The 27,608-nt window shown below is 37.9% G+C and overlaps 3 protein-coding genes across 3 annotated transcripts; 2 read left to right on the top strand and 1 right to left on the bottom strand.

The window, feature by feature from the left end:
* The first annotated feature begins 14,955 nt into the window (after positions 1–14,955).
* LOC145786851 (zinc finger BED domain-containing protein 5-like) lies at positions 14,956–15,570 on the top strand. The gene has a single exon (XM_082598591.1). It carries the CDS (start codon positions 14,956–14,958, stop codon positions 15,568–15,570), a length of 615 nt encoding a protein of 204 aa, XP_082454717.1.
* A 102-nt stretch (positions 15,571–15,672) lies between these two features.
* LOC145786848 (protein FAM200A-like) lies at positions 15,673–16,302 on the top strand. Its single transcript, XM_082598589.1, has one exon. The coding sequence runs from the start codon at positions 15,673–15,675 to the stop codon at positions 16,300–16,302; it is 630 nt and encodes a 209-aa protein (XP_082454715.1).
* Positions 16,303–23,515: 7,213 nt separating this feature from the next.
* On the bottom strand, positions 23,516–27,211 carry LOC145786847 (uncharacterized). Its single transcript, XM_082598588.1, has 4 exons — positions 26,886–27,211; positions 26,322–26,644; positions 25,841–25,975; positions 23,516–25,459 (listed from the first exon to the last, which is right to left on the bottom strand). The coding sequence occupies exons 1-4, from the start codon at positions 27,209–27,211 to the stop codon at positions 25,128–25,130; spliced, it is 1,116 nt and encodes a 371-aa protein (XP_082454714.1). The 3' UTR covers positions 23,516–25,127.
* Positions 27,212–27,608: the final 397 nt, after the last annotated feature.

Below are 27,608 nucleotides of genomic sequence, written 5' to 3'. Positions count from 1 at the left end.
CCCCCCCCCCCCCCCCAGAGCATGTTCGCTTACATAGTGACTCATTTCCGGGCGTAGGCCTAGTCTAATCCCACTTACGATTTATTGATGTTATTACACTCAAGTCACAAGATGGTTGTTCTTGTTCTAAAAGGGAAATATTTTGCAGAATAGGAGCGCGTCTGTACTAGTCTACAATAAAACTGTCGCGTTTTAAGATGACCTATTAAAAGCAGGGCTGTGGAGTCGGGCGAAAATGTACGACTTTTAGGTTTTGTAACGTCAGATTTTTTCTAGTTGTTGACTTTTTTCATTTTTAAAGAATTTTATATCACTAAGTTTTGATCGAAATTGAAACGGTGACTTTCGTAAAACTAACAAGACAAACATTTGTATTTTTCGGTGAAATTGTAGAGGTCAATACAGAAAATAAGAAATAATGTTTTGAAAAAAGATTGCAAACAAAATCTTTATCGTTTTGTATCAAGCCGGAATCGGCCTTTGTTTTAACGACTCCGACTTCAGATATGCCAAAATCCTTTCGACTCCACAGCCCTGATAAAAAATCAAAACTAGTTCTGCACTTGGCCAAATTGCGTTTTAAAACTGGTCGCTTTTGCGATTGTAGTCAGTTCAGTTCAGTTGTTTTTATTTCTGACCATCATATCAAAACAATACACGTCAGCATAGCAAAGGTCGAGAAAAAGGTAGAAGCGACAAAACGCGAACGTTAAAACGTGCTTGAGACCGAAGTAAGTTATTGAGTTGAAAGAAATTTGGCACGGTCGCAACACCTTCAGAAAAATTTAAGATATAAAGGGAAAATAAAAAAAGAAAATGTTACGAAAACAACATATATTTAAGCTATAGTCAGGGCCTCCAATATTTCAGGGCCATATATTTAAGCTATTTAGTCAGGGCCTCCAAGAGCCTGCCGGGCCCCGGTGCAGATGTTGCTGCTGGATATCTCACTAATCACAAGCAAAATTTGCGGTGCGCGTTCTTACAAAAGATAAATTAGGTTAAAGTATTTACACTCCATAATTTCACAAACAATGCACTATTGTAAATATAACTTTAAATTCACAGATAGCCTACACACTAGTTAATAATTATACACAAGATAAAATGCTAAAACACTACATAGTGTAAATATAGCCTCAATAGCGTTGTCAGATATGGAATTCTGCCCTAATTTGAGGAAAAGTTTATAGCTGTTGAAAACAAACACTTGTATTTTGGAAATTGTTTTTAGTCCTGGGCAAAGATCAAAACCCTAACCTTCCCCAACTCCAACCCTTCCTAACTCTGGCAACACCTGATTGTAACCATGGCAACAAGTGGGTAAAATCAGCCATTTCGAAGATAAAAATTGCAATAGCAAACTTAAGATGAATGCATTGCTATTGTTCATGACATTAAGAAATACCAACTTCAAAATATAAAAAACATTTTATGCAAAATTGACCTTAACACGCAAATTTAAACATTTTATTGGCCCCCTGAACGCAAAAAAATTAAAATTTTGTTGTTCTAAAAAAGGACATAGCCTACCCATAAGGGGGCCCAATTAAAATACAAAACTAATATTCATATAAAAGACAACATTTTATGCAAAATCCACCTGAGCACGCAAATTTAAACATTTTGTCGAGCCCCCCTAAACTCAAAAAATTGAAAATTCTGTAATTTTAAAAAAGGGCATTGCCTAGGCTACCCACAAAGGAGCCCATTCGACATACGGAACTAATATAAAAACAATATTTTATACAAAATCGTTGAAATCAATCTTTTTATTGCGTGAATTTTGACATTTTGTCGGGCCCCCTTGAACTCACTGGGCCCCGGTGTACTGCACCGGTTGTCCCCCCCCCTCTTGTGGGCCCTGACTGTAGTCCATGTAAGATAGTCTAGATTCTAGAAAGATCTACTCTAAAAAATGTTTTTTCTACCAACATCTTTAAAAACCGTTTAAGCAGCTAATTTAAGATTTGGGAAGATTGGACCTTAGGCTACAGTGTAGTAGCGCCATATCGCTCTCCACCAGTAGCCTACCTCCCATCTGGACTGGAAGCCGAACGCTGCCGTCCAGGATGGGGCCTGAAAAGGACTGCCATATCGGCGGTTTTGGGTTTTCGTTCCAAATTTGTTTTAATGGATTAAAAGAAATATGGCTTGTTAAAATATGGCACGATCGCAACACTTTAAGCTATAGACTAGTGGTAATCATGCTGCTGACAAAAATAAACACAAATGCAATCTTATGAAATATATTATCATGGTTCAAAAACAGTTGCCTTTTCTAACCTGATGTTTTGTAAATACGCTTCTGCGAATTGATGAAATATAGTTTTTAACACTATTTAGAATGCTAAAAAAATTAAAAACTGCCAAAAATATGCCAAAATACCACCTCAAAATAGCTTGTTAAACGCACTAAAATAACTCCAAATTTCTCAAATTTAGCGTTAAAACCGCCAATATGGCAGTCCTTTTCAGGCTTCATCTTGGACGGCAATGTTTGGCTTCCAGTCCAGATGCTATTATAGCGACGTCCACACCTACCCTTTTTGCGCATAGGCTAAATGTGAACACTAGTGGACTACCATTTATTTTCACGGTCTTTTTGCGTTGTGCTTTGCCGAAGCCAAATTCACATTGCGTTTTTCTTCTAGCCTACTGTAGGCTAAATACTTCACTACATTTAGGTTTATTTTATTCTGACGATAGCTCTTGAAAAGAGTCAGACAAAAACCTGCAACTTCGATTTATTTTCTTTGAGCAACATTTTACTCGCAATTTTGCCGAAGTGTAGATGAAAACGTGAAATTTAGCGGTGGTAGGCTTGTTCCCGACAATTTTGTTCACCAAATCAAACGTCATATAAAAACCGTTATGGTCTACTTAACCTAGCTGGCATCATACGTCATGGAAATTGCTAGAAAATGTCCAAATATTGCACCATCGGTCGTAAGACCTGATGAAATATTGCATCACTACCTTTGAACACCGGTTTGAATTGCGTGACAATGTCTTTCACTATTGCGTCACAGTACTGCGTACGTGCATTTGAGATATTGCTATCTATTCTGGTCATTCGTAAAATTGTTTGTTGGAAGTCAGTCGCAAGTTTAACTGTTTGCTTGGTGCTTGCTAGCTGGACAAATTTTCCGTCTTTTATCCAAGTAATCTGTTCTGTAGTGACAAGTTTTAGTGGTGTACGGCGTTGCATTCCATTTTCGACAGCCAGGTGGCTAATTTTACAGAAATACAAATTTGAATAGACGTTTCGAAGGAGTGTTTCTTTTTCGGTCGTTACATACAGACGAACGGATCCGGGAGCTTTATGTTACAATTTTCCCACGAAGAGATTATGGTTTACCGCTGTGACCATAAAAAATAAAAGACGTTACTCTGTCTAGTGTTTGGTACTGAAGCAAAAAAAATAAAAGACGTGACTTGTTAGCTGGTAGGCCAAGAAGCACTAGAAGCACATAAAAAAAATAAAAGACGAGTTCTTGTCAGTTGGTAGGTCAAGAAGAAATTAAAGCAAAATAATAAAAGAAGATCTTGTTGGTTGGTAGTCTACAGAAGCAAAAGAAAATTAAAGACTTTTCTTCTCAGTTGGTACTGAAGAACTTCAAGTTAATAATTAAAGGCGTTTCTTTGTTGGTTCTGAAGAAAAAACAACATTGACATTTATTTGAAGAAAAAAGATTAAAGACAATCGATCTGTGCTTGAAGATTCAAGTGAACGAATCCAAGCAAGTTTTGTGAAACTTTTGGACTTCATTCATATACCCTTACATCTACGGTATTGTGCATTTAAATTCTTTTTTGTATTTTGTACGGTCTTTGCAGTTAAGTTTTTTATAACTTAATTTTGTGTGTTTGTGTAACTCAATTTTTTTAATTGTTAAATTTAGCCCCAACATTTAATATGTCTACACTCGGTGGCGACAGGGACTCGGCCGCCGTCGGCTCGACTGAGTTTAAGCCTGATGATGTTCTTTGCGGTCGGGCAGGCCATTCTGGGGAGGGACCCAGTAACGATGAGGCTAAGTCAGTTCGAGAGGCTCGGCATCTTAGAAGGGATATTTTGACTCAAATTGGGAAACTTTCTGTAGCCCTAGGTTCTTTGAGTGATATGCAGGAACTGTTAATTTTTCGATCTAAGTTCTCTACTTTAGAAGAGGAATTACGGCATTTCCATGCTCTTTTGACTAACATTTTTAACTCTGCAATCTTGGCAGAACTTCGTGATAGGGTAGACCCCGAATTTAACTCGTTAAAAAATAACTTTGAACAAAAAGTAAGTGAGTTCTCAGATATGTTGGATGCTGACATATATCCTGAGGATAGCGCCTCAAATGTAAGCACTAGAATGTCAAGGAGCTCGTCACGAATAATTGCACAAATTAACCTGCAGCTAAGACGAGAGGAGCTCCAGATACAAGCCGAGGCCGAAGCGAGAGCTGCTGAGGCCGCCGCGAGAGCTGAGGCCGAAGCGAGAGCTGCTGAGGCCGCCGTCAGAGCTGAGGCCATACGAGCTGAGGCCGCCGCGAGAGCTGAGGCCGAAGCGAGAACTGCTGAGGCCGCCGCGAGAGCTGAGTCCATACGAGCTGAGGCTGCCGCGAGAGCTGAGGCCGAAGCTAGAGCTGCTGAGTTTGCACTCAAAGACGCTCAGTTGAGGGCTGAATAACGTAAGGAGGTAGTTTTAGCTGAATATCGTTCAGAGTTGGGCTCCCGGCATAGCTCTAAGAAGGGATCTTTTAGGCATTCCAGAAGTGAACATCAATCACAGTTTAATTTACATAACCTTTTCCAGACGCCTGTTCAATCTGTAAGTGGACCAGTACAATCCACATCTTTTCAAACTGTTTCAGGAGGTCTCGGGGCCGCAGCTCAGGATCTTCCGAAGGATCTAAAGCCAAAGCCTGCGAATTACAACAGAACTCCTCCCCCAGAGCGTACAGGTCACGGGACCGCCATTAGCAGTAATGCTTTGCCCCCTTCACAGTTTTCTGGGCCGCTAGTTTTTGATCGCCCAGCTACACGTAATTTGGGTGGTTGTGAGAGGCGTATCGCGTCTCCTGATTTTAACGTTTGTGAGGATCGTGATCGGGCTGTGCATGTGACTGAGCCCACTCAGCCCCTTAAGGGATATATAGCTTGTCTTCTCCCGCTAAATCGAGTTCTCAACAACAGGATTGCTTTTTTGAATACCAAAATAGTAGGACGTTTTTCGATAAGGCGGCCTTGATTGGTTACGATGGTAATAATATTATATTATGCCATTTATCTTCTTTAAAAATCGTGTTACGGCCTTAATGGCAGCTTCACCCTTTAAAGGAACTCGTTTGACTTTGTTACAAGCAGCTTGTGTTAGAACAGCTGCGCAAACGATTGCTAATTTGGTTTCCGACACTCCTGGCTTGTCAGAAGAAGACAGGATAGAAATGTCGTTAGCTCGCTTGTCCCAGCGTTTTGGGGTTCGTGGAGGTCTTTTCGCCGAACCAAAAATTAAAAAGTATCGCTATGGTAGCAATTTGACTTCGACCTCTTCCAGTGATCTGAAAGAGTTTAAAGATGAATTGTCGCAGTGTCTGCTTTACGCGCAAGCTTATGGTCAGCGTGACAAATTGGAAGGACGTTTTGTTTTGGATTTGGCTAAGCGACTCCCGTTGGACGCTAAGCAGCGTTACCTTGACTTTTTAGGTGATCAGTATGGTGGTACTGATGAGCCTACTTTTCAGAGTTTGTTTGAATTTGTAGTATGGGAGGAAACGCGCAAGTCGACTGATTTTAGCATTATGCTAATGGGCGATTTCTGGTGAGTCGCAGCATTTTAAAAAGTCTGGCAAAGGAAAATTGCCTTCATGTCCGGTTAGGCAGACGTCTGTAAAACCCCATGATAATGTGATTTCAGGGAGTTCGCAGTACTCGACTGCTGTTGGCGCACCGCGCGGTGGTGTGGCCAGACGTAGAGACATACCGGCATGTTTTTATTGTTCGTCACGTGGTCAAGTTGAATATCATTTTTTGTCTAATTGTAAAGAATTTTTGCGCTTGACACCTAAAGATCGGAGAGATGTCATTGTGAAAGCTGGCAAATGCTTGAATTGTTTGCGCCAGCATATGGTTAGGGATTGCGTTCATGCAAACAACTGTCGTAAGTGTGGACCTAACAACGATAGGAAACACTATTTTCTTCTGCATGATTTTTATGTGACGTCACGTGATTCTCTAGATTCGGTCGGTAAAGATGATGCTGGTGCCAGAGTTCCTGTGCGTAATGTTAAGATTGGAAATGTTAAAGCAGCCTTTAACCGCATTACTGCTGCTCGTGTTTCGAATCCAATGACTGGCAAATCGAAGTTGGTGTATTGTCAGCATGATCCTGGTTCGCAGTTGACTTTTGTTTCGAGTGATTTGGTCTGCGAACTTGACGTTAAACCGTATGACAAAGCGTCGTTTAAAATGGATACTCTGGCTGGTCAGAAACCTACTTGTGCTGACCTTGTTAAACTCAACATTCAGTCGTTAGAGACGAATGAACTGTTTTGTGATATAACTTCGGTAGTTAACCCAGCTTGGGCTGACGATGTTAAAACTTTACCACATAAGCAGGATTTAAGTAGTTTCCGTCATTTTAATGGCGTGAATATGTTTCATTTGAATAATTGTAGTACTGTAGATGTACTGATTGGAAACGACAACGCTTATTTGATGTGTGCTAAAGAAGAGCGTGTTGGTGAGAATCGTAGTGAACCACATGCTTTGCTCACTCCTCTCGGTTGATTGGCTTGTGGTGGTAAGTCACCCTTAGGGCGGAATTCAGATTTGCGTCTCAAAATAAGTCAGTGTTATGCGTAAGTCAGACTTATATAGGCCAGGCTTATACGAGAAGCTTATTTGCGATGCAGAAACTCGACTTACGCGCGACTTATAAAAGACCGTATTAAGCCTCTTTGTTTTCGCGCGAAAGAGAAATTGCTATAGCAACTCTTTGTTTGAGGTAATGAAGCGTGAAACTGAAGGCTGTAAAGCTGAGCTACATTCCTTCTGAACCACCAAATAAGGCAATGTTGTGCTTTAAACTCACAACTAGAAAAAAGCACTTTTTTATGATGTTGAAATACGTTATAGTTGCATCAGTAAGTCGTTCGTTAACTAACGTAGATGCCAAGTAATCCATGACGCAACAGATTTAGCTCAAAAAGTTCATTCACAAGCAAGGAATACTCACTTAACAATGAAACAACGTACAACAACGTTATGCCAATATGCACATGGCTTTCGTTTACAATAATTCATAAATTTGAAAGAATCAGGTTACTCAAGTTATTTTTGATGCCTAAATAGGAAAGTTTTGACTTTGCTTGCACAATCATGGCCAGGATTGACACATGATGCGCGGATTTTTGACAACAGCATCATTCGAGATAAATTTGAGAATGGAGAAATTGATGGAATCCTATTGGGTGACAATGGGTATGCACCGAGAAATACGCGCTACAATTCTGCAAACAGAACTTTGACTAACCCCGCCCAAGTCGCCATCGCTTCTCTGGAAATGGCCAGTTGCAAAAAATCGAAAGCTTATCAATAGCTGCAGTATGGGCGGTATTGCATGCGATTGGGCTGTCAACGTTTCGTCATTTTTAAACAATTCAAAGAGTTCCATAGTTGCAGTTTTGCTAAGACGGAAACGTTGACAAAACTGCTTGTCGCTAAGTTGAATAAAAGGATCTGCATGATCGCGAACAGGCCTTTCAATGTGAATATTTGCATACTCTTCATCGAAGAGTTGCCTAAAAGCAATGGTTTGCAAATTTGTGAGAAAACGAAAATACAATTATATGCAATAATATACTGTGACCTAAGTATCAAACCAAAACCTGTGTCAATAACGCCAAGTTTCAGATGGACTAACTAACCCTAACTTTTTCAGCTGATCTGTGCCCAGACAGCAAGATTCGTCATTTTAACATTGATTCAACGCCTGCAGACGTTGAATCAATGTAAATATAACGGGTTTTGCTCTCTGGGTGGTCCTTTCAGTAGAGCTGTTCGCGTTAAAAACTTTAGTTAAATCATTCCTCGCTTGATTATCTTGGAAAGGCTTTTTTATCATTTTTATTTTTTTTATTTTCCACCACTGGAAAGTCTTTGATGAGGTCAATAAGCAGTTGGCGTTCAGAATCGTTGTAATTAAATCCTCTTGGTATTTTTATTGAAATAAGAAATGATAATGCAATTTACATTAAAGGGTTACGGGAATTTGTATAAACTATGTTTATCTAAAAGCGCAGTAAACTCCCTCATCAAGTTGCTCACTGAATTTAAAGCAGTAGTTCATATCTTAGCGATAGTTAACTGACGCGAAGAAGTGTTTGCGTATACCTGAGCTATATTCATGCTAAATCAACAAATAATGCAATGTTGTGCTATTTAAATCTACAACTAGAAAAAAGTCGTTTTTTGTGACGTTGAAATAGAAACGTTGTAGTTGCATCAGTAAGTCGTTCGTTAACGTAGATGCTAAGTAATCCATGACGCAGCAGATCTGGCACAAAACTTTCCTTCACAAGCAAGTAATACTCATTAAGCACTGAAACAACGTTAAGACAACGTTATGCCAATACGCACATGGTTTTCGTTTGCAATAATTCATTAATTTGAAAGAATCAGATGACTCAGGTTATTTTTGATGCCTTGAAAGTTAAAAATAGTACAATTGTAGGAATACTGTTGCCAGTTTATGACTAAAAGGGTGGGCGCATAGACTCCCTTTGGTCTGAAAACTGTCAAATGTAAGACAGTTAATAGAGTTGTTTTTTCCTGGCATTGCAGACAAAGGAAAAAGTATGACCAATCACAATTATATGTTTGCAAAAGTGATGTTACAAACAGTATTACTAAACTGCGTGTCAGCGTCTGGTTATTCAACAACACAAAATAGGCATTTCAAAATTTACACCACCAGCAATAACACTAGTAACCTACTATTGTCAGCGTCTGAAAGAAGTCTAGTTCGAGGGAACAGTCCCGATCAAGCCAACTGTCAGACCGAAACTCTGCCTGCAACCAAGCTAAGATAACAGGCACACCTGTTTCACATTAAAAACTATCAAAAAAGTCTCGTGGCCTTTGCACCAGACGGTCTATTTAAAAAAAAAATGCTGTAACAAACCTCCTACTTTCAATACCTCCAGTATTAGCCAAACACTTTTCCTTCAACAGAGGCTTAAACCACCTCCGCAGGTGGCTTATATCTTTCGGCTTTTAAGCCGAGTATAAGCCTTGCTAAAGCGTAAGTCTGCTTTCTGAATCGCAAAACCGACGCTTAACGCAGACTTTTGTCCAGACAGACTTAAGCCGCCTTAAGTCTGGTTTCTGAATTCCGCCCTTAGATGAAAGCGTTGCTAACGTGTGCAGAGTGCAAACATCTTCAGAGTCGGATATCATCTCTAGCTTTCAGCGTAAAATTGAGTCTCGTGATATGCAAATAGCAGACCTGAATAAAGTCATTCAGGATTTGACCTTGCAAAATGAAACCTGTGAATTGTCTCGCAATGACATTTTGGCTAGAGAACTTGTTGAACCGAATATTAAGTTGAAAGATGGTCGATTTGAGATACCTGTACCGTTGAAGGAAGATATTGATTTACCTAACAATTTTGTGTTGGCGTGAGATAGAGCTGCTGCTTTAAGGAAGAAGGCTTTAAAACAACCTGAACTTCGTGATTTCCTTACCGACACCATGAAAGATCTTAAATCTAATGGCTGTATTGAGCGTGCTGGTGAAGCAGAAAATGTAAAAGGATTTCAGTGGTATTTACCATACTTTGTGACGTCACAATTAAAAAAGCGTATTGTTTACGATGGCAAGTCTCAATTTCGAGGAACTTGTGTTAATGATGTAATGTTTTCGGGTCCTGATTTTTTAAACCCTCTGGCAGATGTCTTGGCTAGATTTCAGCTTGAAATGTTTGGTTTCATGGCCGATGTGATTAAATACTTTTTTCACATTTTGGACTCTTCAATACGTAAGCCCAATTTTATTGAATTGCTTACGTACACAGGCAGTGCCGTTTGGATCGTGAACGAACGCCCTTTGGTACCTTTGAGTGACGACCCTAGGGATTTTACTGTCATCACCCCTGCCTCACTTTTGACCCCATACTTGGACCCATACTGTGCTGTTGGGAAACCACATGATCGTGACCAATTAAGAAGGGATTATCGGTTCAATTTGTCACTTTCTCAGCAGTTTTGGAGCAAATGGATCGATTTTTACTTGCCAGGTCTTCAGGGCCGGAAAAAATGGTTGAAAATGGCCGACAATTTGGAGCCTGGTCAACTTGTAGTGGTGAGTTCTCTTCAAGACATTGGTAAACGTGGGAAGTATCAACTTGGGAGGGTGCATGAGGTAGTTCCACAAATTAGGAAAGGGAAGCCTGTGGTTCGTAGAGCTAAAGTTGCCGTTGGTCACAGCGGTAAGCCATAATCTCTTCGTGGGAAAATTGTAACATAAGATTCCCAAATCCGTTCGTCTGCATGTAGGTGACCGAAAAATAAACACTCTTTCGAAACGTCTTTTCAAAAGTGTATTCCTGTAAAATTAGCCCGCGGCTATCGAAATCGAAATGCAACGCCGTACACCTCTAAAACTGTCACTACGATACAGATTACTTGGATAAAAGACGGAGAATTTGTCCAGCTAGCAAGCACCAAATAAACCAGTTAAATGTGCGACCGACTTCCAACAAACAACTTCGAGAATGAATCAGAAAAATTTGTGATAACTCAAAGGCACGAGAGCAGTTCGTGTGACGCAATTTCATGTCCAAACAGGTTTCAACTGAAACAGGTTTAAACAGGTTTGACACGAGTCTTACGGACGATGGTGCAATTTTGGCTCATGTTTTAGGAATTTCCATGACGTAATATTCAGTAGACCCGAACGGTTTCTACATGACGTTTGACCAGGCGAACAACCGTCTGGAACAGCCGTCTACAACTATGATGAGAGTACGGGGAAAGTGAAAGTAGACTACGTGTTGAGGGATATTTCATGCCTCGCCCCCGTAAAGAACACCTAAGTGTTAGGGTTTGAGCCTGGTTTTGTCTGCGGTGGCCGACCCTTGTCTGAGCCCGGAACAGTCGGTTATTATCGCAACCATTGTATATAGCGTCATGTTAGCATGTACCTATGGTACCAATTTCATGTATCGTAGTGTATTATCCCGTATTGTTGTTCATTCTTTGCATGCCCTTTGTATTTGCATATATTAACTTAAAAGTGAGTGATTCAAACAATTTGTGTATCGTGTGTTTTTATTCATTGGCTCACAATTGTCGTCAATTCTTTTTTAGTTATGCCATGCTAGACTGTCATAACTAGGGGCCGCTATGTTCTCGACAATTTTGTTCACCAAATCAAACGTCATATAAAAACCGTTATGGTCTACTTAACCTAGCTGGCATCTTACGTCATGGAAATTGCTAGAAAATGTCCAAATATTGCACCATCGGTCGTAAGACCTGATGAAATATTGCATCACTACCTTTGAACACCGGTTTGAATTGCGTGACAATGTCTTTCACTATTGCGTCACAGTACTGCATACGTGCATTTGAGATATTGCTATCTATTCTGGTCATTCGTAAAATTGTTTGTTGGAAGTCAGTCGCAAGTTTAACTGTTTGCTTGGTGCTTGCTAGCTGGACAAATTTTCCGTCTTTTATCCAAGTAATCTGTTCTGTAGTGACAAGTTTTAGTGGTGTACGGCGTTGCATTCCATTTTCGACAGCCAGGTGGCTAATTTTACAGAAATACAAATTTGAATAGACGTTTCGAAGGAGTGTTTCTTTTTCGGTCATTACATACAGACGAACGGATCCGGGAACTTTATGTTACAATTTTCCCACGAAGAGATTATGGTTTACCGCTGTGACCAAGGCTACTGGTTGAAGTGCACATTTAACCCTTAGCAGGCTCTCACATTCAACCAAAACCGGAATTTAGGAACAAATTATATTGACAACATGAAAATAAACTAAAATTACGAACGTTTTCGGCCATACTCATGTTAGCCCTTTTCAAGTAACAAACTGACTGATGTTTTTCATAAATTGAAATTAGGCTACACAACTGAGTAGCCTATATAAACAAAAATCAGAAAAAATAAACACATAAGAATGAAACGGCAAAAAAGAGGAGAGGCAAAAATGTCGTCGACTCTAGCTCGTGTCCGAGCATTGGTTTGTCTTCAAATCGAATTTGGCTTTTGTGATATTGTGACAATGTGTTGTTACATTATAAGTGGGAAACACTGTTTTATATCGTAAGCGCTGAACCGTGACTGTACTGGCAGTCCTATCAATCAATCAATCAATCAATGTTTTATTTGTCAGTAACAGGAACATAGGTACATGTTTGAAATATGCAATATACACAGTACAAAAGTTACACAAGTTCCCATACCGACAGGGAGACAACGAGACGACCATACGGTCTACTAGTCAATTGCCACCCTACGGAAATTACGATTTTGCCATTTAAAATAAGCTTACAAGAGAAAAATAATAATTGAAACGTTCCCGCGCTTCAACAACAGCATACGCACAAAAAAAACATATTGATGATAATGTAGGCCAAAACACAAAATTCCATGAAGCAAGCAGAGAATAATAAAGTTTCCGAAGCAACTGACAAGTTGGTTTCCATAACATATCACTTACGATGCACTGTAGCTTTGTAAAATTAACGTTTTGATCTCTTTTTTGAAACAATGAAATGATAAGTTTTTTAGCCTACTTGGAACCTCTGACCAGAGCATTGGTCCCAATACCTGCATGGACTTCTTGCCAAATTCTGTGTTTGATCTGTTTATAAAATAATTGTTGCCTGTTTGATATCTTGTGTTATGCTGATGAATAGATGAAGCATTTGTAAATAAATCACAATACGTAGACGGATACTCATTCATATGAACTTTGTACATATGTTTTTTTATTTCAATGTTATGTATGTCTTTTAGTTTCAAGATGTTCATTTTGAAAAATAAAAAATTAGTGTGAGCATAGTAATTTTGTTTCGTAATTATTCTTATAACCTTTTTTTGTAATTTTATTAATGGATCCAGTGCACTGTCACAGGCCTTTCCCCAGCTTGAAATACAATATTGCAAATGACAGTAAATCAAAGCGTGATACACATCTTTTAAAGTGTCTGTGTTGACATAATTTCTGAGTTTAAGCAACGCCCATGAACCTTTTGCTACTTTTCCGCAAATTTTATCTATGTGATATTTCCATGTTAATTTGTTATCTATGTAAACGCCAAGGTATTTTATTTGATCTTTTTGTTGAATGCTTGTGTTACCAATGTTAATGTTAAAATTTTTTATGTGTTTTTTATTTGTTATTAGCATGTATTCAGTTTTTGAGAAATTTAATGATAATCTATTAAGCTTCAACCAGTTGTAAACTTTTTGCATTTCGGCATTCACATTGTTCTGCAAATTTATTTCACATTTGTCGCTCATCGTAAGATTGGTGTCGTCAGCAAATAGTTTAACATTCATGTTTGTTGAATTTGGTAAGTCATTTATATAGAGTAAGAAAAGAAGGGGTCCCAATGTCGATCCTTGGGGCACACCGCAGGTAACCTGTCTTGAGTTTGAAGAGATTCCATTGACGACCGTGTGCTGTAGACGATTGCTGATATAGCTTTTTAACAATTGTAACGAAAGGCCCCGAAAACCGTATGTTTGCAGTTTCTGTATGAGAATAGTGTGATCAACTGTGTCGAAGGCTTTAGCTAAATCAAGAAATACAGAGCAAGTTGTATCTTTATTATCTAGGTTAGTTAAGATGTTATCACAAACGTTTGACACAGCTAACGAAGTGGAATATTGTGGTCTAAATCAGTGCTCTTCAACAGGGGTTCCGCGGAACCCTAGGGTTCCGCGGAACATGCAGTGGGGTTCCGTGAGTTTTAAGGGTTCCGCAAGGGTTCCTCGTTTTATTTAGGGAAATTGATTTCTTGCTTCAGCATTTTGATGCGTCATTCCGATTTTTTACATCACTGCACCGCATTCACACTTCAAGTAGGCCAGTTTGTTAAACGAGGGGTTGACTGCAGTCACCAACCGAATAAAACATTGCTATAATTGTTGCGTCACTGGTTATTCATTGTTATTCCATTAACAATAACGTTATTGTTGCATCACAGTGATAGGATGTAGCCGGTGTACAGATCACAGAAGTACAAGCAGACTGAGTAGAGACTTGAGCTGCTGTTGATCCTTTGTGAGAATAAAGTAAAAACAGTTTTTAACCAAATTTTTATTGTTTAGTCAAGCCAGATGAAACAAAATAGCATATTTTCTTATATGAAGCCAAAGAATAGCAACAGCGAAGGTGTGGGCGGAAATGAGCCTTGTAGTTCAGTTATAACAGAGACACCTCCGCCGAAGCGGATCAAATGTAGCCTAATTCAATTGTCAAGGTTAGAAAATGGGACGACGCATATTTGAGATACGGGTTCTTTTTGCCGGATGACCAACTTTTGAATGTAGCTCCTCAGCCCGAATGTTTGATTTGCTGTAACAGACTTTCTAATTCAGCCGTGGTCCCGGCTAAATTACAAAGACACTTGCAAACAAATCACTCTGCGTACGCGACAAAGACTATCTCATTTTTTAAACATATGAAAAGAAGCGTGCACAAGCAAAAAGAGTCATTCTTAGGAGCAGTGAAAACCAATCCAAATATCTTGTTGACTTCATATCGACTGTCACATCATATTCTTAAAACAAAGAAACCATTTACTTTAGTCGAGGAAGTTCATAAACCAGCGATGCAAATAGTAGCAGAGGAGCTCCTTGACAAGGAAACTGAACGCAAGTTACAAAGCATACCTCTGTCTGATACCACTGTAATGTAAGCAGAAGGGGATTTCATATGGCTGAAGATTTGTTGGAACAACTTTTATATAAAATCAAAAATGTTCCATGTTATGGGCTGCAACTGGATGAATCAACTGATATTGGGAGTAGAGCACAACTGCTTGTGTATATAAGAATTCCTGATATTGATTTATACAGCATTGTTGACGAATATTTGTGTTGCCTAGACTTGGATGTGAGCACAACTGCTGAACAAGTATTTAGTAAGCTCAACGAATTCTTGAAAGAAAAAGAAATACCATGGGAAAAGTGTTGTTCTCTAACTACAGACGGGGCAGCTGTGATGACTGGACGCTTTTCAGGAGTTGGTGTTCGTGTCGAGGCAGTTGCTACTAACTGTGTATTAAAACATTGTATTATTCATCGTGAAGCTCTGGCTGTAAAACCGCTTAGTTCTGACAAGCAGAGAAAAACGGAACTAGAAATGGTTTTGGATATAATTGTGAAAACAGTGAATTACATAAAATGTGGTGGTAAAGGCAAATCTGCAAGAGTTTTTCAAAAAGTATGTGAAGAAATGGAGTCAGATAATGTCACTCTTTTGCTGCATACAGAGGTGCGTTGGCTAACTCGTGGCAAAGTTTTGGCTCGGGTGTTCAAATTAAGATAGGAAATATCAGTTTTTCTTGCAGAAAAAAATCATGAATATGCTACCAATTTTCTTGATCATGAATGGGTTTGCAAACTGGCATATCTGGCTTCAATATTCGATATGTTGTCCACACTCAACACCAGCCTTCAAGGGAAAAGATCAGATATATTTTCCCAAGTTGGCCAAATTGATGGCTTTAAAAGAAAAATTGACTGCTGGGCCAATAAAGTTTCAAAAAATGATTATTCTCCTTTTCGGTTTTTGAATGAATTTCTAAGTGAGGACTCCGAAGTTGAAGATACAGCTGAAACAAAGGAATTAGTGTTGGAGCATTTAAAGCGATTGAGGAAAAATTTCAACCGCTACTTTCCTGAAGAAGAATCTGAGATTTTCCGTTTGCGAAAGTGGGTGGTTAATCCTTTCGTTTTCCCTTGCCAACAACATGAAGAACTCCTGGATATCTGCAATGATATTCATTTGGAGGAAATCTTTGAAAAAAACGGAAAGGAATATTTTTGGGTTTTTCTGTACAAAGAAGGGACAGAAATTTCAAAGGAAGCATTGAAACTATTGTGTCAATTTCCAAATACCTATTTGTGTGAAACAGCATTTTCTGCTTTAACAACAATTAAGAACAAAAACAGAAGTTGCTTGAAGGGTGTCGATATGTGTATGAGAATTGCATTAAGCAACGTTGAACCACGATTTAAGAAGATTATAAAAGATAAGCAACAACAACAGAGTCATTAAGTGTATGACTTTATAACTTTTGTAATAACTGTCTATGTTTTGAAATGTCTAATTATTTTTTGAAGTGTAACAGTGTAGCCTAATAACGAAATATTTAATTTTCTGACCAAGCAATTCGTAATTTGTAAATTTTTTTTAGTGGGGTTCCGTGACAAACGCGAAAGTACATGAGGGGTTCCATGTTGACAAAAAGGTTGAAGAGCACTGGTCTAAATCCATACTGATGTGGTGTGATCAGGTCTTTTTTTGTTAGATAATTGTACATTTGTTCATACAGGCATTTTTCGAATATTTTGGTGAAGGGGGACAATAGTGATATGGGCCTATAGTTGGAACAATTTTTCCTGGAGCCACTTTTGAAGATTGGGGTAACTTGAGCGACCTTTAGTACATCAGGATATACACCTTTATCGATACACTCATTGAATAAGTTGGTGAGGAAAGGGGCGATTATTGGTGAGGATAGTTTGACAAATCTTATAGGTATTCCATCATGTCCCGTACTTTTAGAGACAGAAAGATTATTAAGATGTTTTAATATTTCTTCTTGATTGACAGGTTTTAGGAAAAAGGAGAATGGGACACTTTGCAATTTCAATAATGAGCCAGGAGACGGTAGAGGGATTTTAGATGCCATAGAAGGACCAATTTCTGTGAAATAATCATTAAAACAGTTACTTATTTGTGCAGGGTCAGATATTTTTTCATTGTCAGTGCTAATTATTTCTTCTGGTATGTGAGCTGTGTGCTTATGTTTGTACTTGATGATGTCACTTATGGTTTTCCATATTTTTCCAGTGTTGTGCTTGCTTTGCGTAATAAGAAAACTGTAATGCATTTTTTTTGCTTGCTCTTTGGTATGAGTAAGTACATTTCTGTACTTTTTGTATGTTGCTTGTGCAGAAGTGTTTGTTGGGTCTTTTATTTTTAAGTGATATAGTCTGTTTTTAGTTTTGATGGAGTTCAAAATTCCTTTTGTTAGCCATGGTTTGGTCTTGAGTTTTCTTTCTCTTCGAGACAACAATCGTAAAGGTGCATGCTTGTTTAAAGTGTCATTAAAAGTGTCGATGAAATGATTAAATTTGCTATGAACTGAATCATTCCTTTCTGTGTATTGGTTGGTCAAGCTATTTTCCAGATCACAAACGAATTCATCAGCAACAAAGTTTTTCATGTTCCTTACTTTTTGTGTATATTTTTCTTGTTTTGGTTTTACAGAGTTTATCACAACTACAATAGGAAAGTGGTCAGAAACATCGTGAATAAGAACATGGCATTGAATTTTATTTGATTGGTCGTTGCTGTATACATGATCGATTAAAGTTGAACTTGTGGAAGTTACACGGGTTGGGGATTGTACTAATTGATTGCAGCCTAAAGAGAGAAACGCATCACAGTAATTTTTTACAGCAGAACTTTTTGTCTTTGCTAACATATCAATATTAAAATCACCACAAATGTAATATTGTTTTTTGAAATTATTTAACGAATCAATGCACTCACAGAATTTGGTTTGAAACTCAATTAACTTATTTTTGGGATGCCTGTATACTACACCAACTGTGCACTGTCTATTGTTTGATAAAGTAATATCCACCCAGAGATCTTCACATTCCTGTAAGTTTAGACTTAAATTATTAATTTGATTATACTTTATTGAACTGCTTACGTATAGCCCGACACCACCTGCTTGTATTTTAGCATCAGTTTTTTTGTTATTAAAGTGGACAAAATTATAGCCTTGCAAGCTAACAAAATGCAATCGATTTTCATTCAGCCAGGTTTCTGACACAGCAATAAGGTCCGGTGCTTCTTGCATTTCGACAAGCAGTGATTCTAATTTTTCAAAGTTGCCAACTAGGCTTCTCATGTTTACATGTAAAATCGATAGCTGGTTCCTATTAATATTGTTAGTTAAAGAGAAGGAGTTTTTTGAATAAAAATTTTTACAATCCGCAGACATTGCCACAAACAAAGTATGACCAACAGATGAATACAAAACCAATAACGCAGGACACGAAAGATTACAAAATGACTTTGCAACAAAACAGATTAAAAGCAAAATCACCAACACCTGCATTTATTACTTGTAGTCAGGATAATCAAAGAATTCACTTATGTGTGACGAAATAGGACGGTGACCAACAAGCACCGAAAAAGAACAAATAACAAGTCTGGTTTAAAATAAACAAAACACTATTATTGCGTTATAAAATATTTAATTTAGCAAGGATTTTGGAAATTGACTAAGTAATAATTTTAATTTGAAACTAAGAACTAAATTAAATTACGGTACTTTAGTTGATGAGAGGTAACTCAGGGCAAAATTCCGTCAAGCAGTGATATAAAATCAAATGAATTGTGTTAAAATGACCTGATTAAAATATGCACCTTAAAAAGAAAATTAAGACTGGCGAGGATAATGGATATACTTACGTAGACGTAGCCTAAGTTAGTCGGTTTATGATATCGATCAATGTCGGAATACGAATTGTAAAATACAGTACGAGAAAAAAAACATACGAGTTCGGAAGGTGAAGATTTCAAAAATATTATTATTACGTCACAAAGGATGAAACTTAGGGGAAAAATATTAGTCAGTCTTGACCTAGCTGAATCTGATTACTGTACTTCAAAATTGTGTAGAACTACAAATTAATAGAATAACAAACTAAAATTAAACAAAAAATGGAGTGGTAGCGTACAATAAACTGTCCAGATTTGATCTTTTTTTCTTCTGAAATTTGATTTGTTTCCAATAAATTAACCTCTTTGGTGTTGATGGTTGAGCTCGTGCTGAAATTGGTCTTGGTTGGGTTGAAGGTTATTAGGAACGGTTGGGTGAAAAATAATGGCTGGGTTTAGAAAATATAAGAAAGTCAAAAATGAGTCCTTTTAACTTACTTTGTCTTCTAAACTTGAGGATTTTACTGGCAGCTGTGATTATCTTCGTAAATGCAAAAAAACAAACAAACAACGACTGCTGACTTCTTAGCTAGCCTAACTGAAGGTCTTTTCAAGTTTAATTATCTCTGCAACTTCCTGGTTGATTTTGATAGTTTTGGTGTTGATATGACTACAATCAAATTTTCTTCTTGCTTTTTCTAGAATTAGCTTTTCTCCAGGCCTTAATTATTTTTTTGAGTCCATTTTTTGATTTGGGCCTGGAGAGAGAAATTTTTGCTGCTTGCTTTGAAAAGCGCGGGAACTTTTTTTGATAATAGACATGAGCTGACAACTGTGCTTGTTAAACTTGTCATAAGAAGTATCATACTAGATCATCAGATTAGTATATAACAGCTTTGAATGGTGATGTCTTATGTGGCTTTGGAGGCCCAGTCTATGATGGAAAAGACGTGGGCAAAAGGCACCTTGTATGGAGAATGGAGGGTAAGGGAGCGTGGTAGTTTTAGCTGTTCTTTTCCAATGTTTCGTTTTTCTTGGGCTTTTTGTATCCTGTTTTTTTTTTGTACCTTCCCTAGTTCTTTTTCTCGGTAGCCACTTTAACAAGTCGAAATCCTGCCACTGCGAATGACTATAGCCTACAATGCAACCGCCAACCAATCAGAACATGTTATAAGAAGCTACCGTCCAATTGTGACCGTTCTAGCACTCAGCCAAAGAGTTAATCCTTGTTTTGAACTTTATTTGGTAATTACAGAAGAAAAAGAGCAATAGCAGTGGTGGGAATCGAACCCGGGTCAATGAAATAACTGCTTTCTAGCCTTAACCCTAACTCTTAAGCCAACCAGTTGACAAAAAATCCATCACTTAATTTGCTTTGTATCATCTTCTATTCGCCATTTTTTACGTCACTTAAACCGTAGCTTATGATTGGTTGGCGGTTTCATTCTAGTCATTTTTAGTGGCAGAATTTCGACTTGTTAAAGTGGCTACCCTTTTTCTCCAGAGCGATCTGTCACTAGCAAATTGTTCCCAGGGCCGGATTAAGGTGGGGGCTGATGCATAGCATCTTTTCACATATAAACTAGGTGGGCAATTGCCCACCTAGTCCCTTTGCTTGCCCCCCTAGCCTTTTCTTTGCCCCCCTAGTTTAAAACTAGGTGGGCAATTTTTAAAAACCTAATTTTTGTTTAAGTTAGATCCAAGTTTTATCCTAGTTAAAGAATGAACAGCTAAATGGAAAGCTTCAGGCTTCAGCATACATTTAGAATTTATGAGCCTACCTTTGACCTTACTTATAATATCCTTAATGTTCCATTCAAGCAGATTAATTATCAATTTGTGTTGTGAGTACCTCAAGTTTTGTGTGAGATTCTAAATGTCTGAATTACCGAAGTTTGTTTCCTGATTTTCATCAAAATAAAATACCAGCTTTTTACAATCATCTAATTCTGAAAAGATTCAACTCACTATAATATCTTAGCAGCTGTGTTTCATATATTATCATAGTTGTTTCTTTTTACTTTAGTACAAGAGAACTTTGCAACTAAATGTTGCTAGATTAAATTTTATTACATTATTATTTATAAAATATTGTGGACGGGGATGAATATAGGAATCAATTATGGGTCTCAAAAGTTTAGTCTAGTTATAATATGCCTTTTTACCTACAATTTGCCTGATAAATCTACATTTTTAAGCTTACATATTTTACGCTCGTGGAAAAATGCCCTTTTTTCCATCATTTACGTGCGAAAAGTGCCCTTTTTAGCATAACTCTCGCGCTAAAAGTGCCCTTTTTTGAAAATTTGCCCACCTAGTCCCAATTTGTGAAAAGATGCTATGGGCTGATGGTGCTGCAGCCCCAGGCCCACCATGGCCACCTAAAGATACGGCCTGATTTGTCACATTTTGCAGAAATTTTCAGGTTTTTCTAACTTTGGGCGAACGTTTAAATAAATTTTTCTAAAAATTAGATTTTTACGCTTCCTTTATTCTTTTCCCCTGATGACACAATAGGTTTTAACATCCTCATATGTTAAAAAACAAAGAAAATTTGATTTTGTAGATTTTAGTCAGACTGTTAATTTTCAATAACAGTCTGATTTTGCGTTTTTCAACTTACTTTTTCTCATTTGCTACTGCTTCCTCAAGGCAAGAAAAAAGTTTTTTGTCATTAGGAAACCACAAAAAGTAAAAACATCTCAAAAAATGTCAGTCAAGCACTAGCAGTAGCTGTAATCAAAATTTGCAAAATGTGACAAATCAGGCTACATCTCAAGGTGGCCATGGGCCCACCAAGAAAATAGGCACACCGATAACAACTTACTAAGAGCAACTGACATGCTTACTGTCAGGATCTAAAGAATAAAGGACGAGAATCATAGAACGAATGCTAACTGTGTAGACCAGTGGTTCTTAGGGGTACGCCTCCCCAGGAGGAGTAAGCTAATTTCCAAGGGGGGTGCGAGACCTAACGTGCTCTACAACTTGAAACCGTTAATTTAATTGAGTTATGGTCGTGCATAATGGAACGGTTTCATAAAACTAGTCCGGCGCTGCAGGATAGCAAAACTACTTTGAATAAGGTAGGCTAACAAATTTTCTTCATGGTCTACATTATTTTGTTAAAACATTAAGATCCCAATTTCAAGATCTCGAAGAAAAGAGTAGAGTATTAGGCCTAAGTGTCTGTCATCATTATATTGAAGAAATTTCAAGAAAGAAGAGAAGAAAAGTATGCTTGGATAGCGGAGGTGGATCTGAAGACACAACACTTGATCCATCGAGCAGATTCAAAGTAGACTCATATTTGTCCATCATTGCCCAAATTATTTTGTGTATGAAATCCCGAATTACAGCATTTGATCGTCTTCAAATAAAATTTTCGTTTCTGGCGGAATTAAACACCATGTCTAACTGAAACATTGAAGAGAGTGCAAAAACATTGCTTCGCAATTATCTAGATGATCTAGAAGAATTAGCCTACTGCTTGAAGAGATGATTCATTTTTCTGCACTGTTAAAACAACTCCATTTTAACAGCGATGCAGGATAGAAACTCAAATGTTTAGATTTATTAATGAAAATGAGTTGATGTATGCATTTCGTAACGGAGGCCTATCTGTTGCAGCCTACTAAGAATGTATCTTTGTCTCATGATTTTTAATTGCTCAGGTGCTGAGCGCTCATTTTCAGTGCTTAAAAGAGTAAAGAATTAACTGCGTTCATCCATGGGCCAGAAAAGGTTGCATTCCAGAGCTAGTAATAACTTCATCGGTGTATATTTTTTTCCAAAGCTTTCTTTTCAATGCAGAGTAGAGCTAAGGAATGTAAAGCTCTTTGCTTTGTCTAAATCCAGAAAACATGTCCTTTGAATGTGTTTAATAAGTAAATACTGTAGTTCGGGTATAATTTTTGTTAGTTCATTTTAATTGTGATTGGTACAATGAGGGGAATGAAATATAGGCCTCAGATTACCATATGACCCCAGGTCCTTCAAAACCTTAATCCGGCCCTGGTTGTTCCTATGAATCCGGATCAATGTTTGCATGGAGAGGCAAAATCACATGATGCTTAATTGCCTGGGAAAAAACACAAGTCAATGACGCAAAATTACGTGAAGACATTTAGCAGATAGGCCTAGGAGGCGCCTGCGGCAAACATATGCCTATTGAGGCGAGGATTGCAAGATTTTATGAGCAAATTAGCCTCATGGATTTCAGGATAAAATTCGGTGAAGCATTTACGTAGCCTACAATTCTAATAGACTCCAGGGATGGTTTATTGTTTGAACAAGTTTGACAATCGAGTATATGATCCAGACCCGTAGCCAGCCGGGGGCCAGGGGGGCCTCGCCCCCTCCTCTGAAAAAAATTTTGCCCTTTGGCAAAATCCCAACATTCTCGAGTAACAGCTACAATTATAATGATTTTGTCCATGTTTCCCGTTGCAGAGCTCCAACCTAGGCCCAATTAACTACAATTGTTTTGTTTAGTTAACAGCTAAGATGATTAAACAATTTTGTCCCCCCCCCTACCCCCTCCTTTGGCAACCTCAACATGTTCAATTCAACCAAGGCCAACACGTGTTAGGTCGGTAGAAAAATTGTCAGAAACTGTGCAAAATGAAAATGTTTTGGGAAAGAATGATAACCTAACAAAGAGGGAATGGTTTTCCAGCAGGCCTACAAACCGGTACAAATTAGGCTATTTGATATCAGCTGTCGCTATTCTCGGTACCATACCTAATTCTAAGGGTCAGTGCAGGGATTCATAAGGTAGGGATGGGGAACTCATTTTTGCTATTGACAAGCGGAGTGTTAAATAGCTAAGATTGCGAAAACATTCTAACACTATTTTTTACACATTGCAATAAATCATTTCGATTTTCCAAATAATCTGAATGGTGTATTTTCAAGCACATTCAAAACATTTAAGTATTTCAACCCATTTCGAATGTACGGTTTGCAATAACTTTGATATGCAATCAGTAAAATCACCATATATGCATAACGTTTCCAAACAGTCTTTCTGAATCGTTATGCTACAGCTAAAAGATTTGTTCAAAAGCAGAACACAATGCAAAATTAAGCGTAAATAAGATATTTAGAACGGCAAACGAAATAGGGGCACAGACCACCAAGAATTTGGACTAATGATATTGAAGACTGGTCAGGACTTAATTACAAAACTGCAGTAGAAAAATCTCACAACAGAGAAACTTGGCGCCTCATTACCTCCAACCCTCGACGAGAGGAAGGAACTTGATGATGATGAAGATATTTAGAACAAGTTTGGCTATGCTGTGACAGATCATATAAGAACGCCAAATAAACGCTTACGCAGTAGAATACGGAAACACAAAATGCAACTTTGCAAATCAGCAAACACGTTTCCACAGCAACGCAGAAGCATCAACACACTCACGCAGTTGTGTGGAACAAACAACATATAAGGTATCAAACACAATTACATTTAAAACAACAACAGCAAACTTTGCAAACCAAGGATTCATAAAGGTTGGGCTCGCTAACTCACGTTTGCAGCTGACTGTTACCGAGTTAAAGTGGACAGTAACACAGTAAAATACAGAGACACCAAATGCAATTTGAAAAAATACGAATTGAACACACACATTGCCTCAGCATCAATCATGTTGAAAATGTGTGAGTAGCTCTAACGGTCTACAAGTATGATGAAATAGCATAGCATACAATAAAAAACTTATCACAAAGTAGAATTAGTGGAACTTCTGCTAGTGAGTTTTCGAACAGTGCGAGTCATCTTTGCTGGAGGCTCAATGACAACGTTATTCAAACGTTTCAATTCATTTTTTGCAAAGCAATTGAAGGCCGTTTGAATAATAAATTCAAAATTGAAATGGCCATCACAACACTTTTGTTTGACTAAAACACAATCAATGTCAGATTTCTCAGCCACGTTTAATACGCTTGAATAGAATTGTGATACGTTAAGAACTTTTTTTTAACCTGTTCATCTTCTGAAATGCACTTAAAAGCTTTCACTCCTAAAGCACATACTGCAAAGCAGAATTCCGATGGCTTCGACAAACCACCTCGATTTGCCATCTCCAGCAAACGTACCATTTCTGGTAAAAAACATTGAGAAGGGTAACGATGTTCTTCCTCATCGCCTGTTATCAACAGGTCTGTACAATGTACATCCTTGACATTTCCTGCGACGGGAAATAGATCTTCCGATGTAGCCACTGACGTAGTATATAACAGAGCAATCTGAATCGGATAAGTCATGAAGACTTGCAGAGGTTAAAAACTCACTAAGCCAAGTGGTGTCATCATTTCCATCTTCACTTCTATCAAGCAAACCACTATGCAAATAAAGGCAACCAGCGCCAACGATTGCCTTCTGCTGAAACAAACTGAGGCAGCGTATCTTTTTTTCAGCTTGAAGCAACTGCTTTAAAGACATATAAAAGTTGCCACCACTGGACTGACGATACCATCCAAACCTGCCTTCTAGTGGGATCTGATGAAAACTTTCCCGGAAGAACATAATCAAACTCATGATTCAGCAGCAAATATTTCGCAAGGGCAGGCATAGCTTCTATGGTTTGGCTGCAAGCTAAAAAAGTTTCTTTTGTCAAGCCAACGCTGTTTGATGACTTCCATTGCTTGAACAGTTTAGCTGCATCAGCCAACAACTTTAGGCCTTTGTGAGTCCCTTCTTCAGCAAGTCGAAGAGGTTGGCACATTTCACCTCTTTTATGATAACCTGAAACACACACCGTAAAAATTTGAACAAAGGTTTTGAGCGGTCACAAAAGGTACTAAAGCATTTTGACATAGTTAATACATGGATATGCATCTCACATACATTTATAGAAACATTTAGCAGTGCTATGGGTAGTTTTAACATGCCTTTCCCATTTGAACAAGATATCAAAATAACACATGTTCTACATAATGTAATTTTTTTTGAATTGGAGGATTAACAGCCTTTACTGTACAAAAAGTTGTGTTGACACTGATCATGAATATTACTGCATAAAAGTATAAAGGGCTATCATAAAATATTGTGACATAGAGACATAGTCATGAAAAGTGTAATTATGAACCAATAAACATAATGTTTGCAGGCCTTATAGCTATTTACCTTTCATTGGTGATTTCAGTGACATGACTTTCCATACATCAACAATAAATTGCACATATCTGGATGTTTGTGTGAATCCAGGATTGTTGTTTTCGTAAAACTGGAGTCCACGCACTGTAGATTCACTAAATACACCTAAAGATATATAAATAAACAAACAATAAATGCAGTTTCTCTAGTGGTTGGGGATAGTCATGTCCAGCAAACCTGATCTTAAAGTCATTAAAATAAAGCAAACCAGTCATTGATCAAAACAGCTCATTGTTAAATGATACATACACTGGATTGTCAAATTTCTTGACAATATGGAACCAGGTTAAGAAAATTCAGGATTAGGTGTAGTTATCACACTATTGTCCTTAAAAAATTCAAGTGATTTGTTTCCATGAATTCATATTTCAAACACATATTGCCTACGTTTCAATTTGACAAGTGTGTCTATGTTAGATCACAGCTCAGTTTAAGCTGATGTTGTACTTACTTAACGCATGTTGAGGAGAAGTTCGAGAGATGTTACTTGGGTCCAAGGATACTTTCTTTAAGGCATGTGCGACTTTCAAGACCTTGTTCTCCTTAATAGCATACAATCGCTTAATATGGCTAAATAAAGCCGTGCAAGATTCTCCAAGTAAGTGTTCAAAGCCATTAGTAGGAATGGACATCCTACCTTTGTTAAGCCAATTATTGAAAATATTTTTAAAGTTATGTGTAAAATCAAATAGAAGAAACAAAGGCTGATCTGGCTGTGTAGGATGGCTAATACATGTCTTCAAGTCTCCCCCACACAAATCAACATATAATTTCCTGCAAATGAAACAGAGTGTTACTCATGGATGAATAAAAGTTTTCATATTCTGACACAGGTCATTGAACGGTTGTCCAAATCAATTCAGCGAAAGATAATGTACTTGATACATACGTTTCAAGTACGATATTTTCAAAAGCAGATACTTTTTACTTTGTCCTGTTTATACTATATATAATGCATATAAATCAGTTTCATCTTTCAAGAACAAACAAAAAGATAAGATTATAGGACGCATACCTGTTGCAAACATGATTGTCTACAGAAACAGCTATAACCGAGCAGACTTCATCCAGTGCCAGCATTACTTTGTCGAACCATGACCGTAGTAATTCAGTGTTCAGTCTACTCATTGGTATTAAACAAACCACGTCTTTGTACTTGGAGCATGTAGACTGGATCATAAAAGTTAGCACAGTTTTTGCAGGTGATCCATCTTCAGTTAGACCAACAAACATGCCATTACTGTACTCGATACGTTGAGCGGTATAAACTTCATCGATCATTAGCGTCACAACCTTTTCTTTATCAGAGAGAATGGACATACGTTGCTTCAAGTATTGCATATCTATTGTTCCAGTACCTACTGTTGTAGCACAAGAAAGCTTGCGCAATGTACTAATGGAAGGTAAAATAAATACATTGCATAATTTTTTGTACAGTGCAGTGCTTGTCAGCTGCCACAGAAATGATGTAGTGATTATGGTTGTAGAGTACCGTCGACCATTTTTTTGAACTTTAAGAAGTTTCAACTGTTCAGTAATAAATCCAATTAAAACACAATCATGATCATCATCTGTTATTTCATTTGCAATGAAACTTTCCAGTAATATCACAGCTACACCAATACAATCCATAGTAGGCTTGTCTTTGCTGGACTGGACATTACTCAAAGACTTGCAAAAGGCAAGTATGTTAGCCAGCTCAGTCATTGTTTTCAAGGAATCTGAGCTCAACAAATGC

This window comes from Aplidium turbinatum, chromosome 17 (assembly GCF_918807975.1).
Source record: "Aplidium turbinatum chromosome 17, kaAplTurb1.1, whole genome shotgun sequence".
Lineage (NCBI taxonomy): Eukaryota > Metazoa > Chordata > Ascidiacea > Aplousobranchia > Polyclinidae > Aplidium > Aplidium turbinatum.
This window is presented reverse-complemented; position numbering and strand designations above follow the sequence as displayed.

Coding starts and splice junctions, on each gene's coding strand:
- LOC145786851 (XM_082598591.1), top strand. CDS start 14,956: ATGGCTGAAGATTTGTTGGAACAACTTTTATATAAAATCAAAAATGTT.
- LOC145786848 (XM_082598589.1), top strand. CDS start 15,673: ATGTTGTCCACACTCAACACCAGCCTTCAAGGGAAAAGATCAGATATA.
- LOC145786847 (XM_082598588.1), bottom strand. CDS start 27,211: ATGCAATACTTGAAGCAACGTATGTCCATTCTCTCTGATAAAGAAAAG. Junction 26,645..26,885: donor GACAATCATGTTTGCAACAG/GTATGCGTCCTA, acceptor TTTCATTTGCAG/GAAATTATATGTTGATTTGT. Junction 25,976..26,321: donor TTCTCCTCAACATGCGTTAA/GTAAGTACAACA, acceptor ATATATCTTTAG/GTGTATTTAGTGAATCTACA.